This window comes from Bipolaris maydis (assembly GCF_028858645.1).
Source record: "Bipolaris maydis strain C4 unplaced genomic scaffold PSV08scaffold_3, whole genome shotgun sequence".
Taxonomy (NCBI): Eukaryota; Fungi; Ascomycota; class Dothideomycetes; order Pleosporales; family Pleosporaceae; genus Bipolaris; species Bipolaris maydis.
The window spans coordinates 3,060,264-3,070,647 of record NW_027093859.1 but is presented as its reverse complement, the minus strand read 5'-3'; the positions used below and the strand labels follow the sequence as shown (position 1 = coordinate 3,070,647).

The following is a 10,384-nucleotide window of genomic DNA, read 5'->3' as shown; positions in this document are numbered from 1 at the left end:
GTTTTGTTGTATCTTGGTTTTGAAAGCATCCCAGTCTTCGACTAGGTTAGTATTCTCGTTGTCGTTAATAGAGTCGTCCATGTATCGTCTAATGATGGGGTTGGACCATTTCTCTGCGTTACCTCTGTGGTAACTAGTGGCTAAGACGACTTTGTCTTTTTCGTTAATCTTGTCTCCGGCTAAGTGGAAGTAACGGTCGACCTGGAGGAGCTAGGCTTCGAGTTTGTTGCGGTCGCCATGGTAAAGGTTAGGTTTGTAGGCGTTGGCTGTAGTTCCTCTGGTCTGGGAAGCGGCTGGGGTGTCCATTGCAATATCGCTCATTGTGAGGGTGTTTAAAGTGTTAAGAGTATAGCTCGAGTGGAAGTAATATAAGACTTCTGGTGTTAAGCTTCTTGTTGGTTGGTTTTCGCAGATAGAGCGGCAGGGTGCAATATTGGACGTAACGTGTAAGTAGAATAACTCTCTGTATTGTACTTGTACTTAAAACTTAAGTTGAATACATCGAGCCATAAGGGCTCAATGCCTAATGCTATATACTTGTGTAGTCCTAGTGTCCTAGCAGTCCTAGTGACAGCAAAGGGTTGGGGGACTACGGGGATCGGTAGGACTGGTCACGTGGTCCTAGTGAGTCCTAGTGCATGAAGCACGCCAAGCCTGAGTAGGATCTGTAGGACTCGTCACGTGATTCCTTTTTGTACGGCATTCCCGTTATCTCGTAGTTTACTCGTTAAATAAATATAACGGCGAGATGCCCTCTACATTCTGAGGCTGGTTGTAACAGTAGAGTAGGTTATAGTTAGATACTTTATAATATTTTCTTATACTTAGTACGCGCTAGTGTAGTAGCTAGCGTCTAGCTAGCGTATTAGCTTAAACTCTTATTTTTAATTTTAAAAAAAATAAATAATTTATAAATTTAGTATTAGCTAATAGCGCTTAGTTAGAGCTATAAGAGGGTAGATTATTATAGCTTTTTATTATAGTTTTATTATAATTATTTATAATTATAATCTAAGAAATTACTACTTAGTACTCTAGACTATAGACTCTACTAAGCTACTAGCGCTAGGGCTAGCGTAGAAACTTAAAGTTAAGTTTAATTATTATTCTATTAAGGGGGTATAGAAGTAACTAGTACTATTTAAATTAGCGATTTAAGTAGTACCTAACTATAGAGTATTATAGTTTTTTATTATAGATTAGGCTAGCTATTAAGGTATTTATTAGTAGGGTCTTACTAGACTCTAATTTTTACTATACTATAGCCTAGAGCTTTAACCTTTTTAAAATATATAAACAACCTAACTAACTATTTATCTATCTAACTAATAATCTAGCTATCTACTATTACTCTACTTTATTATATTTTATTATAGCGCGTACTAAAAAATAAGCTAAATATTAACTTATAAAAGGTACTATAAGAAAGATAGTACTAAGTAATAAAAAAGCTAATAAAGATTTAGTAGAACCTACGTATAAGAAGCGACGCTAGAAACCTAGTAGTAAGTTATTTTAATATCTTATTATAGTACTTAACTAATAGATAGTAGCTATTATACTATATAAAATTAAAAGGTAATAGATAAGGGGCGACCTATTACTACTAAAGCTATTATTTTTACACCTTATATAAGAGATTACTAAAAACTTTAAACTAGAACTATATTTTTAATAGTAGGCTCTTAATATACTTTAAGAAATAAGTAAGGTATTTTTTATTAGTTACTTTAAAGGTATTTATTATAAATATTTATTACGTTATTATAGAATCTAACCTTAATAGACTATAACTTAAACGCTATTTATACTAAGAGAGTTACTATTTAGGTAAAAGACTCTATTCTTACTAAGCACTATCTAAATAAGTTTACTAGTAATAGAGTTTAATAGTAATATATTAGCTATAGAGTAGTTAGTAACTTAAATAGTAATATACTAGCTGTAGAGTAGTTAGTAACTTAAATAGCTTTAATAAAAATATATAGACTCTACTTTATAATAAGTATCTATAATAAATAACTCTACTACTCTTAATAACCTAACTATAACCTAACTTAAACTCTTAGCAACCTAACTATAACCTCTACCTAATAATTTTACTAAGAGTTAGGTTAGGTTATAGTTAAGTTACTAAGAGTTTAAGTTAAGTTATAGTTAGGTTACTAAAAGTTTAAGTTAGGTTGTGGTTAGGTTACTAAGAGTTTAGGTTAAGGTTAGGTTTAGGTTATAATTATATAAGACCCTAACCTAACCTTAACCTAAACTCTTAGCAACCTAACCACAACCTAACTCTAACTTATTTACTAGTCTAACTATAAATATATTAAGCTGTACTAGTTTTATATAAAGAGAGAGACTATAAAGAAAGAAGCTTTATAGTTAAGAGCTAAGGTAGTTAGAGTCTAGTAGAATTGCTAGAGAGATCTCTTATAACTTAGGATTTAAGCTTAGATTAAGTGAATTCTTATTTATATCTAAAAGATAATTAAGCTATAAGGTAGTAATAAGTATATAGAGGGAAGAGATAAGCCTTAGGTAAGGCGGCTATACTTTAGGTAGATTATTCTTAGCAGATAGAACTTTTAAAAGGCATATCTATATTCTTTGTTTTAATAAAGAAAGTATTATATTCTCCCTACGATACTTTCTTTATAACACTATCTCTTTTAACTATATAAGTATAAGCGTTATATTTAGTCTACTTATAATACCTACACTACCCCTCTTCTTATACTCTCTTTAACGCACTCTTATCGTCGCTATAGCTACTACCTACTTATTTAGCTAGTACTTCTTATACCTTACTAATAGTAAGAGTCTCTTCTATTTATATGTATCGCTACTTATAGCTTTTATATCTTATTACTATATTTAGAGCTACTTTAAGGCTACTTACTTTCTTATATAGTAATACTATCTTATATACTATTTATTATATACTCTTACTAAGCTATATAATCTTTTTATCTAAAGAGCTTATAGAAGACTTAAGATAGTTTCTTACTCTCTATTAAATAAAAGTACTTTAAGCCTTAACTTTAGCGCGCGTTACGTAGTATCTACGCCTTTTAAGTAGCTACCTATTATAGTAATTATTTTAGTGTCTATACTACTATATTAAGCTTTAATAGTATAGCCTATAGGTTATATAGGACTAGACTAGCGCCTCTAAAGCTAGCTTAGATATTCTCCTTTATAATAGACTACTTAAAAGTAGCTTTAAAGGCTAGTAAAAAAGTCTTTTTACTAATATAGTTAGTATAATTACGTACTAAGCTTAAAATAGTATTACTATACTTATACTTTAATAGTAAGAAATAGGTAACGTTAAGAGGCTATAATAGGTAAGATAAGTGCGTAAGTATATAGAGAAGGATAATATTCTTCTTCTTATAAAGATCTTAAAAATTAACTAAGTAGTAGCTCTTATAGCTATTAATAATAAGTAGTTAATACTTACTTATAGTATACCTCTTTATATAGGTATTAAAGTGCTCTAACTATATAAAAGTAAGCTAATTATTTATCTACCTATTAGGACTAACTTTAAGAACTTAATTAGTAAGTAAATTCTTAAACTAGACGTTAATAAGTACCTTACTTATAAAGATAATAAAAGGTAGTATCTAGCGACCTAACGCGCCCACGCCTTAGATTATAGTAATCTACTTATAGTTACCTAGCTATATTTACTTCTTTTTACTATATTCTTCTAAGCCTATAATAACTAACTATAATAAAATCTTACCTATTATAAAGCTAGTTTTATTAAAGTTATAGATATTATTATCTATAATACTTTACTTCTACTTTATTATCTTAACTAGATTAAACTAGCGCTAGATAGCTAGTAGATCTTTATAGGTAGCTTACTAGTAATTATAAGGACAGCTTTAGCGCGTATAGAGCTTAGGAGTACACTTAATAAAGTTATTAACCTAGTTCTTACTAATAGGGTTACTAGTATGCTCCTCTAATAGTTTATTAGCTATTACTTAAATATTAGCCTTTATAGGGGTAAATCCTTATATAGACTCTTTAAAAATACGCTTAATAATAGCCTTCTCTTCTAGCTTATTTAGGCACTTTAAATTTACTTTATAGTTATATTAAGGGCGTATTCTAGTATATTAGGTAGATAAAGTACTTTAAGCTACGTTATAGATAGAGGTAGTATATCTTTAGCTTTAAATATATTATAATTAGATATTAGAAAGAGTAAGTTAAAGATCTAATTTAGAATAAGTAAATTTATAATTGTGTTATTAAGATATAACGCGTTATAGTATTAATATTAACGCGCTAGTAGGGCGTAATTAGCTCACTTAGGTAATTAGCCCGCTTATAAACCACGTTATAATATATCTATAGATATAGACAAAGCTTTATTATTATTATAATTTTAGAGGTAAGGTAGCATAGTGTTAATATATCTTATAGGTAAATAAATAGACTAATATTATATATATAGAAAAACACTAGCCTTTATTCTTAATTAAGTAAAATAATAGATAGTAATATTATAAGTAAAAAGTTTAGATAGTTTTATAGTAAAAACTCTTAATAGCTTAGAATAAGCTATTAAAAAGAGGGGGGAGTAGTATAATAGCTAAGCTACTAACACGACTAATATCTAAATAAGGTCTAAACTAGTTTCTCTTAAAGATTAGTAAGAACTATAAAGATATAAAAGCCTACTATCTATAATAGCTTATTTAGTAGTTTTTTAATATTCTTTTATATAAGGCCTATAGATGTTAAATTAAATCTTAGATTACTTATATCTTACGCACTCTTATACACCTCTAAAGTGACCTCATATTTAAAATAGATCTAACTTATCTTACCTACGCCGTTATATATAGTAGCTACGTTTAGTATTTATACTAAAGAACTAAGTAATAGTTAGAGCCTAACTATAGAAATAAAGAGTAGATAGAGCTAAGTACGCCTTATTACATATCGTCCTAATAGACTATAAGGACGCGTTAATAAGAACTAAGAGGTAAGCTCTATACTTAAATCTACTAAATAAGATAAGCTAGCTCTTAAATAAACGCTAGATCAACCTAATAGCTTTTCTACCTTTTAATTATTAAAGTAATTAGTTATTAAGTTAAGAAGGCGATAGAAGTTTAGAAGATTATATATACTACTTAAGAATAACTAACTTAACTAAATACGTTTTATAGAGTTAAAGGCTTAACTTCTTATTACTACTAGCTATAAAGAACTAATTAAGCTTCTTACCTTCTCCACTAGTACTACTTAAAGTACTAGCTATTACTACTATTATAGTTAAGAAAGTATTAAAGAAGTAAGTAAAGATAAGAGAAGAAAGTAGTTTACTAATAGAAATCTAAGAGGAGGTAGGCTTATATAGTAAGAGGGAAGTATAGAGTAGTAGTAAAAAAGTAGTTACTAAGGTAGGTAGCAATTATAGTATAGATTACTTAATTAGCTAGTCTATTAAAGTAACGTTAAGTTAGAGTTAGATATAGTAAAAGGGAGTCGCACGTAATATATAATAAATAAAGGTTATCTCTAGTAACTATAAGAGGATATTAGGGCCTATATCTCTTATTATAAAGAGGCTAGCTTTTATTTAAATCTTAATTAAGATAAGAAGTAAAAAGATAAAAGGTTAGAGGTTAGCGATAGTTCTGCGTCGCTTAAGGGGACTAAGCGATAAAAGCTAGGGAGGAAAATGTAGTGTAGCATTACGTGACTAGACCGTAGTATATATTGCGATAATCTTTCGTATATAGGTAGTTACCTTCTATAATTAATTCCTTTACAGCGATTACCTTTTAGCTTGATTCTATCTACTTAATTGCGGGTCGCCCCTCTGATCTTTTGAGCTCGATCACGTATCGTGCCATAATATAGATGTTACTCGCATTTTGAGAGTAAAAGTGTATTTCTTAAGGCGGTCGCTGTAGATAGTATACGATAAAGGATGTGTCAAAGAATGTTGGATGTGCTATCGAGGCGCTCCTGCTATCATCTTATAGTGCTGAGGCTTGGACCAAGTAGTAATCGCCTTATTATTGCGGCTTTTAAAATATAGTCTAGAACGTTTTTCAGGTTCGTCCCTATGTCCTGAAAACCCCTATATGCCGAAAACTACCAATCAGATCGCGACGTTCAGGGTTTTTGGGCACACAGGGACGGACCTTATAGTTCTTGCGCGTAAGCACTATTGGGATCGTAACATAACTACTATGTTGCTAGTGAAGCCGAGTCCCTAACCCTAGGTGACAGAGCTAGGGATACTATAAGGAGCTACCCTTGGGGAGCTATAGCTAGGGTATACTTACTATGATTGTGTTTAATACTGACCCATCTAATGTCCGTCGCGGAGGGATAGACTTTAGTAGTGGAGTAATACCAACTAGAAAGAAAACTCTAGATGATAATTAGCCATAGGACAGCCGATATAAGCATAATAATGCTTAGGGCCTATTCGGTTGCGCGTTTTATAGTTGCGTTTTTGATACCTATTTAGGTATAGAGCTTAGGTAAGGGTTGCGGCAGAGGATCCCAGCTAGTGTTACGGTTTTACTTTCTCAAATTAAGATAGAACATAGAGGGAAGGTTTAGCAGAGGTTTTAGGGCCTATTCGGTTGCGCGTTTTGCGGTTGCGTTTTTAATACCTATTCGGGTATAGAGCTTAGGTAAGGGTTACGGCAGAGGATCTTAGCTCGTGTTGCAGTTTTACTTTTCCAAATTGAGACAGAATATAAAGCGGCGATTTAGTAGAAGTTTTAGCGTTTTAGTTCTCTATAACTTTGTTATTCTAGATAACCTGTCAGGAGGGGCTCCTAGCGGAGACGAGCACGCAGCTACACGCGCCTACCAGGCTGCCAAAAGGCAGGCACAAGACAACAAAGGTCCGTTGTTGTCTACGTAGCTAATACTTAAGCTTACGTTTTAGAGTTTCCGTACCGTGAACCTTAGTATAAAGGTTAAGTACCTTAATTCCAATTAGAGATTAGCCAAGTAGCTTAGATCTCTAATATATTCTATTAGTAATACTAACCTATTTTTTTCAAGTTTACTGAGGTCCTATAAAGGTTTACCTTAATTCTTTTATTATATACTTTAAATATAAAGTTATTTTTTTAATACCAAATTCTAGTAGTTTAGGGTATGGCCTGCTATTTTTTTCTAGGATAGTTGATCTAATACGCTTTATAGCAAACAGAGAAGAAGAAAAAAAGTCAAGCGAGAACAATGTGAGACCTCTAACATTGATATTTTAAATAATAATATCGGGCTTAGAGAAAACAGTTTGAATAGAGAGAGCGCCATCATCTGTAATGCGAACCCTGTTACGATGCAAGTATGCTTTTGCAGAAGCTACATCGTTGAAGTCAAATGACTCAACAGCTTTGAAATTATGCCACTGTGAGGGTTCGAAGAGTGGGTTGCCTTTAAACAGGGTGTTAGTATTAGGAGGGGTAATATCCTGCCAAAGAGTATATCCTTGAGCTAGGTCGTCAGTCTTAACGTGCGTGATGAAGTCATCAGATCGCTTCTCAGTCCAATCCGCGGTAACAAAATCCTCTTCTCCAATCCTTCGATGGAAGAGAAGAACTCTGACCAAGTCCTCTTCAGTTTTGCTTGCGTTCTTTGAGAATGTTGCAATCCTCCTCGTGAGTGTGCCTTGCTGGGTGTCAAGCCTGCAGAATATGTGGGACCCTGCGTTCGCCTTGTATCCAGCATCTTGCATCGAAGCATGCAAGATAAACATAGAGGGCCATCGAAGCCGTGTTACGTAGTCCCATTCGGTGCTTTTCCCAACGGCGGCGTCCTCTTTCAAATTCTGATGCTGCGTGTAGCCCAGGATGGGCGCACCATGTTTCTTCCCTTCACGAGTCATCCCAGCATGAACAACTTTGTACTCGTGTGTAAACTTGTCTTCGGGCCAGTCATCACGCTTGGTAACAGTGATGAACCATTCAATTTCTTCGTACGCTGGAAAAGTGGTTTTCGAGGTGCTTGACAGAGCGTAGTCCACCTTTGCCACTGAAATTATGGTCGCCAGGTCTTTTCCTTCATTGATTGCCTTGAAAAACTGATCCCTCTTGGCAACATCTTCTGGTTTCTGCGATCGTGCTCTGATCATATTCGCAGTGGTGAAAGGGTCTGTCCTGTACCGCCATATGTCGCGCCTGATCTCAGCGTATCGATCCAAGAGGTTTGGGTTAGCTCCACTCAATAAGATTTCTTTGAGGTTTTCACCCAAATGGGCAGCGTCGAGTAAGCCAGTATTTAGACCAAGTCCGCCGAGAGGATTATTGAGCTAAAAAAAATCGCGTCAGATGGTAGGATCTTTCACTTTTACTCCCTCTCTCTGAAAAAAATCATGCTAAGACAAAAAAACGGGGCTGACTTACATGAGCAGCATCGCCTGCCAGCAACACATTGCCTTTCCTGAAAGTAGTCGCGCAGCGCTGATGGATCTTGTATGGCGCCATGGACTCCCATTCGATCTTGGAGGTGTCTCCGGGTAGAAGCAACCTTAGTCGATCCTTGACTTCTTCAACCATGTCATCAGTGAGGATTGCAGTGTCGTTTGTTGACCGGACACCTGCGGCTAAGCGCCAAAGGTCTCCCTTTCCTCTTTTCACAACCACACCCCATTTCTCTGGATCAATAATAAAATTGGCCTTTTTCCAGCCCATATGGTCGAGAGGATAGGAAAAATTGCAAGCGACCATTTGCGTGTTTTCCCACGTGAATCCTTCGAGCTTGACACCAAGCGCTTTCCGGACCGCGCTACGTCCTCCATCCGCACCGATGAGATATTGACATGCACCCAAGAATGTGCCACTTTCAGCAGAAGTGGAACCAACCCAGACATGGATTGAGCCATCCACTTGTTGTTCGTGTCGGAAGTAGGCATGGTTCATCAGAACCTGAGCATTTCCGGTCTGAAGTAGGTTCTTGTAAACTATCTCACAAAACTCGGGTTGGCCTAAGAAAAGGCCGAATTGGGGATCGTGGGGTGGCGGGGTAGCGCTGGCAAGTATCTTGGACGAAGCGTCCCTCCAATCGCATCCACTTTGGTTCTTGTCCCCAGCCTCCATCAGATCCGGCAAAATGCCTGCTTTCTCAAACTCGTCTATTGCGGCCGGAAAGTAACTAAGCGACATTTCAAATCAATTAGCCACATGATTTGGTTACAACCGTGAGGCAATATTGTAGAACGTGGGCTGCACCAGGTTTGAACTTACACAACTGCACGTGGAGATTGGTCGAAGTGAGATGACTTCTCCAGAACAGTGACCTTGATGCCTGCTCGTGCAAGGAGAAGTGCGACAAACAGACCTACGGGCCCTGCCCCAACGACAATGACGGGTGAGGTAGTTTTGACCTATGAAGGTTTGGTCAGTCATATCGAACATGAGTGGATTTAGGCTGCAACTTGCTGTCATGGTGAAGGAAGTACTTTGTATCGGTTTCGGATAGCTTATGTTGATGGTTGATGGCGGATACAACAGCTTTTAACTTGAAGTAGCAGTCATTACTCACCCTCAACCGTGATGTCGGCATGCCGATCAGGGCAGCCGAGGGCATTCTTCACGCCTGCGCATGTGAACCCCGACCTCGTGCATATGAAGATGGCCCTGCTAATATAGTGAATGCAAAGGAACCTAGCTGGATAGCGGATGACTGCACAAGGTCGTGGGCGTAAGAGCCGCGGGGTGGTCCTACTAGTCACTAGCAACCCAAGCCTAATAAGCCTTTCCTCCTTCTCGCTCATCACATCAGGGCGTTCTATCAGTCGCCGGCCACCCCCCACAACCACCACAATGCAGCGATAACGACGCTCTATACAGACTTTTCATGAAGGCAGGCTTTGGTCTTGGTATAGATGCAGTGCAGAAGAAAACAAGCTTGTACTACTCCTTCTTATGCTGGTACATTGTATACTCTCCCTCGTATAACACTATAGGGCCGCCTCCAAGTGTTAGAGAGTAGCTGCAGAAGCTGTAGGGTTCGGGCATGAGACACATGACCCGGATCATGTACGCAGCTAATCAGAGCTCATGGCTAAGCATAGTACGCCAGCCTATGTTAGACTACTAGGGGCTCACATTCATATTCATGCTAGCAAGTGGGAAGGCTTGGAAAGTGAGATTTAGTACACGCTAAAGGTTTCTGATTCTAGTGGCAAAGTGCTATGAGACCAGCTGAAAACCTTTTCTAGCAGGGAATCATGGGGATTGTGGGCGCGGCGCAGGGGCACTGCTCGGCTTGCCGAAGTACAAGTACGAGTCGAGATGCGAGATACGGGAGGCGGGATCCGGCAAGCCGAAAGGCCGAAAGGGCGAAGCAAGGCCAGGCTAGGCCCTAAGCTTGGCAGGCATTG

At 36.6% G+C, this 10,384-nt stretch overlaps 1 protein-coding gene across 1 annotated transcript; it reads right to left on the bottom strand.

The window, feature by feature from the left end:
• Positions 1-7,264: 7,264 nt before the first annotated feature.
• On the bottom strand, positions 7,265-9,468 carry PSV08DRAFT_218963 (FAD binding domain-containing protein; the record flags this gene model as incomplete). Its single annotated transcript, XM_014219732.1, has 4 exons — positions 9,441-9,468; positions 9,246-9,385; positions 8,406-9,153; positions 7,265-8,311 (listed from the first exon to the last, which is right to left on the bottom strand). Exons 1-4 carry the CDS (start codon positions 9,444-9,446, stop codon positions 7,265-7,267), a joined length of 1,941 nt encoding a protein of 646 aa, XP_014075207.1. The 5' UTR covers positions 9,447-9,468.
• Between the last annotated feature and the right edge of the window lie 916 nt (positions 9,469-10,384).